This window comes from Amphiprion ocellaris, chromosome 8 (genome assembly GCF_022539595.1).
Source record: "Amphiprion ocellaris isolate individual 3 ecotype Okinawa chromosome 8, ASM2253959v1, whole genome shotgun sequence".
NCBI lineage: Eukaryota > Metazoa > Chordata > Actinopteri > Pomacentridae > Amphiprion > Amphiprion ocellaris.
Genome location: NC_072773.1, coordinates 1,347,383 through 1,353,382, shown reverse-complemented (window position 1 = coordinate 1,353,382; position 6,000 = coordinate 1,347,383). Strand labels below are relative to the sequence as shown.

Sequence of the window (6,000 nt, the reverse complement as noted above, 5' to 3'; positions counted from 1 at the left end):
GGAACCAGGATGTCGGAGGTGGGGAGGATCTGAGGACAACCCTGCAGACAGAAACATGAAGGAGGGTCAGAATACGACCAGCAGGGGGCAGCGGTGAGAAGAAACTACAGTTAGATCAGCTTCAGAGGAACCAATGAGACGATCGATGGAAAGATCTCAAAAATGTCCTTACATTAAATCATGTCCCAATTACCAAGATGTCGCAAGTTTAGTAAAAAATCTCACCACTTTCCAAATACTTCTTCCCACTTTCTGTCAGATATCCACATTTCAGAAACTTTGTTCTATAAAGAAGTCATCATCAAATGTCCCAATTTACCCAAAACAGGTCAAAACTTTCCGCAAATGTCCTCACTTTTTGAAAATGTCTTCGTATGTAAAACATTCCCCTTTTCCAAAAACGTCCAAAACTGTTCCTTCTGAAAAGTCTTCACTATCCACAAACCTCCCCATTTTAAAAAAATTTTCTCGTTTTCTTCAAAATGTTCCCACTGTTCTTTGAAACTTCCACACTTTTCCTAAAGTGCTCTAATTTTCTAGTAATTCTAACAATACCTTCACTGTCCAACAATGGTCCAATGTCCCACGATGTCCCATCTAAAAAACAATCTGAATTTTCTAAAAATTCTCCCGACTTTTCCTGAAATGTGTAATTGAATATTCTCATTTTCCTCTCCACTTTAAAAAAAGTCCTAAAACTGGTCCAATTTTCACTTCCTCTAATATTATCCCTGCTTTCAAGGAAATTTCCCCTATATTTCCATAAAGTGCCCTAATTTTAAAAAACAAATCCAGATTTTCCAGAAATTCTGAACTTTCATGTTTTCATAAATTTCCTCAATTTCATCCAAATGTCCTCCTTCTCCTTAAAATGCTGACACTTTTTAAAAAAACTGTCCTAAAATTGTACAGATTTTCATTTTCACTTTCCTTAAAATGTGCTTATTTTAAAAATACCCTCCCTTTCCCTTATATGACCCTACTTCCATATAAAGTCCCAATTCCCAAAGATAAAGATTTCCTAAAAATGTTGTCACTTTTCTTATATCGCCAATTTTAAAACTGTTCAATTTCCATTTTCACTTTACCTCAAACTGTCGTCACTTTCCTTAAAATGTCCTCTAAAAAAATCATTTTAAAATGTCCCACTTTCCCTCAAATGACCCCACATCTACAAAACGTCCTTCTGACCCTGTAAAGCATCCTGTGTCTCCCAGTGGTTGGAGTTAACATGTGTGTCCACGCATAGACACACACACACACACACACACACACACACACACACACACACACACACACACACACACACACACACACACACACACACACTCTGATATCTTATCTCAGTCTGTCATCTCTGAGTGTGGACAGAGACTCTGGACGAGTGTGTTTGTGTTCGGTAATGGACAGCTGGTGACAGACACACACTTCCTGCGGCTGCTGGAAACACACACACACACACACACACACACACACACACACACACACACACACACACACACACACACACACACACACACCCTCTCAGTGGGTGAAACCTTTATTAATTAATTAGCTGGTGACTGACAGGAGGACCATCAGCTCTACAGGGACTGAACCCAGCAGCACCGTGGGGTCCAGTGTGTGTCTTTGTGTGTTTTAAAGTGTTTTATTGTGTGTTATTGTGTCTTTGTGTGTTTTAGTGTATCTTTGTGTGTATCTTTGTGTGTTTGTGATAAATCCCAGCTATTCCTTTGAGTCTCTGCAAACATTCCTCCAAACGTGGGCGACTCATCAATCTGAAACCTGAGTTTTCGTCATGCTTCTATCATGGCTCTAGAACCTGATAGATGATCAATAAGGAGCATCACTGATGGTTTGTTCTGGATTTAAAACTGGAGAAACACCGAGGACACATTACAGATGATGAACAGGAGTCAGGAGCTCCCAACACCAAGTTTTCTACTGAAGTCTCCTCCTCCTACATGATCCTTACTGCAATATGAAGTCATGCAGCTCTCTGGAAACAATCATGACTGGACGGAAAGAGAATCAAAATGCAACGATTTCTAACAAAAACACAAAAATGTTTATAAAAAATGCAAAAAAAAGTGTGGTTTTGTGACTGCACTGACAGGATTCAGGAGTTTTATTCCAAAAATAATCAGGAATCAAACATTTGTTACCATCATTGGAATGAATGGAGGCTCCACATATTATTAGATTTATATTATTTATAATATTTACATTCAACTGTTTACATTTTTATAGCTTCTACAAACTCAGTGACACAGTTTTGTCTCATTTCTGTTACATTGTCTTGCTTTTTGCCATTTTGTGTCATTTTCTTGGTCTAATTTTTTTAATTTTGAGTCTAATTTGGGTCATTTTGTGTCTCAGTTTTGCAGTTTTCTGTCTCATTCATGTCGTCCTGGTTTGCTTTTTGTCATTTTTTGTCATCTTGTGTCTAATTTGTGATGCTTTCTGTCTTGTTTTGTGTCTCGTTTGTCATTTTGGCTTGTGTTTTGTTATTTTGCATACAATTTTGTTGTTTCATCTTCTTTTAATGCGTTCTGTCGCAATTTGTGTTTTTTTTTCGTTTTGTTGTCTTGTTTTATGCTGTTTTGTGTCATTTTTGTGGTCTGTTTTTTTCATCTTGCGCCTATTTTTTGTTGTTCTCTGTCTTGTTTTGTGCCATTTTGTGTAATTGTTTGTTTTATGTTGTTTTGTGTAAAATTGTTGTTGTTTTGTCTTGTTTTATGGCGTTCTGTCTCATTCGGTGTCTAATTTGTTGTTTTATGTCTTCCTTCTGTCAAATTTTCTTTTTTTGCTGTTTTGTGTCTTTTTTGTTGTCTTGTGTGTTTTTTTGTGTTGTTTTGTGCCTGTTTTTTGCCGTTTTCTGTCTCCTTTGTCAGTTTGTGTCATTGTGGCTTGCCTTTGTTGGTTTGTGTCCCATTTCTGTTGTTTCGTCGTGTTTTATGGCGTTCAGTGTCTTGTTTTTGTCATTGTATGTCTAGTTAGTGTCGCTTCATGTTTTGCTTCTGACCTTTTGTGTTGTGGGTTTTTTTGGTCTTGTTTTTGGCATTTTGAGTCACATTTGTGTCTTTTTGTCGTGTTTTTTGGCATTCTGTATCTCATTTGTGTCATTTGGTGTTTTGTTTGTGTTGTTTTTTTCTTTTTTCTCTCACTTCATCTGGTTTTTGACATTTTGTGTCATCTTTTTGTCTGCTTGTTGTCACGTTTTATGCATTTTTGTCGCTTGCACTTTGCATCATTTTGCCTTATTTTTTGTTGTTTTGTGTAAAATTTTAGTTGTTTCATCGTGTTTTATGGTGTTCTGTCTCAGTTTTGACATCTTGTCTCAATAGTGTCGTTTCATGTTTCGCTTCTGGCCTTTTGTTTATTTTTATTTAGCAGTTTGTGTTGTTTTGTTGGTTTTGTTTTGGTCATTTTGAGTCTCATTTGGGTTGAATTATGTCTTGTTTGTGTTGCTTCGTGCCTCTTTGTGGTCGTTTTACTTCCTCATCCTGTAGATGTGTTTCTGTCTCCATGTTTCCAGATGTTTCCTCTCTACTCTGCTCACCATCAGCAGATGTTTCTCCATGCTGGATGGATCTCCAGCAACCTGCTCCTCTCTTCACTGTTTCTGCTGCATTATTTGATTGGTTTTCCTCTCAGTCTCTCAGTGGAAACACTGCCTGCAGTTCAACCTGAAAACTCTCGGAATGTTCATTTGTTGAGTTCAGTAGAGGTACCACAGAAAAATGTAGAATATATTATTTTTTAAAGGAATCTGGTCCAAGGAAAATGTTTATTTTTGGAGAACATTTGGAGAATATTTGGTGATAATGAAAAGATATTACAACTTTAAGCTCAGATTTTGTTGGTTTTGTTTAACATTAAGGGACCAACGTGTCAGACCAAGATAAGAAGACCTTAATGTGAATACTTAAAGTTGTTGTTTGTTGAACCGTCCATCTGCTCCAACCTCCTCCTTTATGCTGGTTATTTGGATTTAGAGGTTTAATTCATGTCACCTGACCTCTAAGTTATAGCAGTACTTGAAAACCACTGAATCTTATCTCAAATTTATGACGTAACGTCTCCATATTTGTGTTCTTCTGTGAATAAAATGCAGAGTTTAATGACGTAGAAACACCAACACAAACTAGAAGCTTCTGAAAAGTATTTCCGGTCTGGTGTTCCTAATAAAGTGTTTGCGTTGTCCCTGTAGTATTTAGTTTAGTATTTTACGGAGCAGTCGTTGGGTGTCAGGACACAGGAATCAGCTCAGAACAAACAGAGGCAGTGATGTGCAGCAGCTCCAGCCGACAGTAGTTTCTGTTTTTCCACCTGTCACCCGCTAACGAATCGCTGGAGTCTCTAACGAGCCCAGCGTCTCTCAGCTCGTTATCTCGTAAGCCGAGACGACGGCGGGCCGGGATCGAGTCGTTTGGGCGTCTCGTTGGTGCGATTGGTGCTCAGCGTCATTACAGGGTGACAGTAACAACCCCTGATTGGCTAATTGGTTAATTGAAGATGAATAGCCACTTAATTGACACGAAAGCATCCAATCACAGCAATTAATGTGAATTAGCAGGCAATTAGGCCGACTAAAGAGAGAGAGAGAGATGAGGGAGCAGAGAAGGAGAAGACGAGGAGGAGATTTCACTGTTTCTGTTTAACCTTTATGGAGAGTTAAAGACAGGAAAGAAGTAAAAAGAGAAAGAAAGGTGGCTCTGAAGAACTAAACAGCTCAGAATACATCATTATTTGAGTTTCAGCTGATAGCTACTGATCTGTTTTACACAGAATTTACTTTCTTCTTTTTATAAACTAGAGATTTATTTACTAACTTCCTCAGTTTCAGATCCATTCACTACTTTTACTGCTGAATGATTCCTCATAGAAACATCACAGAGCTGCTAAACGGCTTCAACTTAAGAAGGTACAACGGTCCTCGGTTTACGTCGTCCTCGACCTACAGCGCTTCATCGTTACGTCAGAACTGGTTACATGGAACTAGTTGATGAGTGGAGTGGATGAATATGTCGTCATGCAGCGCTATCAGACGGCTTTGTTTCAATTCTCTGGTTCTACTCCACCTTAGATTGTGCTACATTCACTAACTTTTTGTCCTTCATTATGGCTCCCAGCGTAAGTCAGACTCTTCTGATGCTTGGAAGAAGAGGAAAGCATCTCCATGGAAGTGAAATTAGACAGAATAAAACTCTGGGAACAGGAAGAAACAGCGACCAACAAAGTTGTAAAAACAGGTCAACATATTCTGTCATCTTCTTGTAAAATGATTCATACATGCGTGAAAGTCAATGGTATTCAGGACTTTATGAAGAACTGATCCATATTGTGATGAACAGAACGGCTTTGTTTTCGCCGGAGTTCCGACTTCCGGTGAAAATCGACTTACGTAGATCAGTAGGAACGGAACTCTGCTGTAAGTCGAGGACCTCCTGTACTGAGTGAAATTAGTTTGTTTTCATTCAACATCGGAAATCTTAATAAAACCTTTATGCATTTGAGTTTTTGCTGTTCCAACAGATCTTGTTGAGCAGTAAACCAGATTCCAGGTCAGATTTTTAATCAACAAAGTAAAGACAATTAATCAGTATTTAATCTTCTTGTGTGGTTTTGTAGTAAACTTACTAAAATATTAATGATAAAATTCAATTCTTCAAGAATTTCCAAGAGTCAGCAGGATGTTGAAAGATACATTTAAAATGGTGAAATATCTTAATTTAGTTGATTCAAAGTAGAGGTTGTAAACATGGAAATAGTTAAATGTTTATAATATGTGAAGCCTCCATTTTATCTCCAGATCTCTTTTTATAATGATTTATAGCATTCTATATGTGTTGTACTGCACAGAAGACATTTTAAATACCTCTTCAATTTCAGCCGAAGTTGTTAACAAGATTTTAAAAAAAGAACAACACCAGAACATGCTTGGAGTTCAGAGGTTTATTAAAGAGTTCGTATTGAGGACAGGTGTTTGTTCCATGA

The 6,000-nt window shown here is 37.7% G+C and overlaps 1 protein-coding gene across 1 annotated transcript in view; it reads right to left on the bottom strand.

Annotated features, from left to right (window-relative positions):
• plxna3 (plexin A3) overlaps positions 1-6,000 on the bottom strand; it is a 151,426-nt gene that overhangs the window by 36,921 nt on the left and 108,505 nt on the right. Inside the window, exon 13 of the mRNA XM_023272695.3 lies at positions 1-41. This exon is cut by the window's left edge and continues 160 nt beyond it. Coding sequence (XP_023128463.2) covers positions 1-41 — 41 coding nt within the window. The remainder of the gene's footprint in view (positions 42-6,000) is intronic.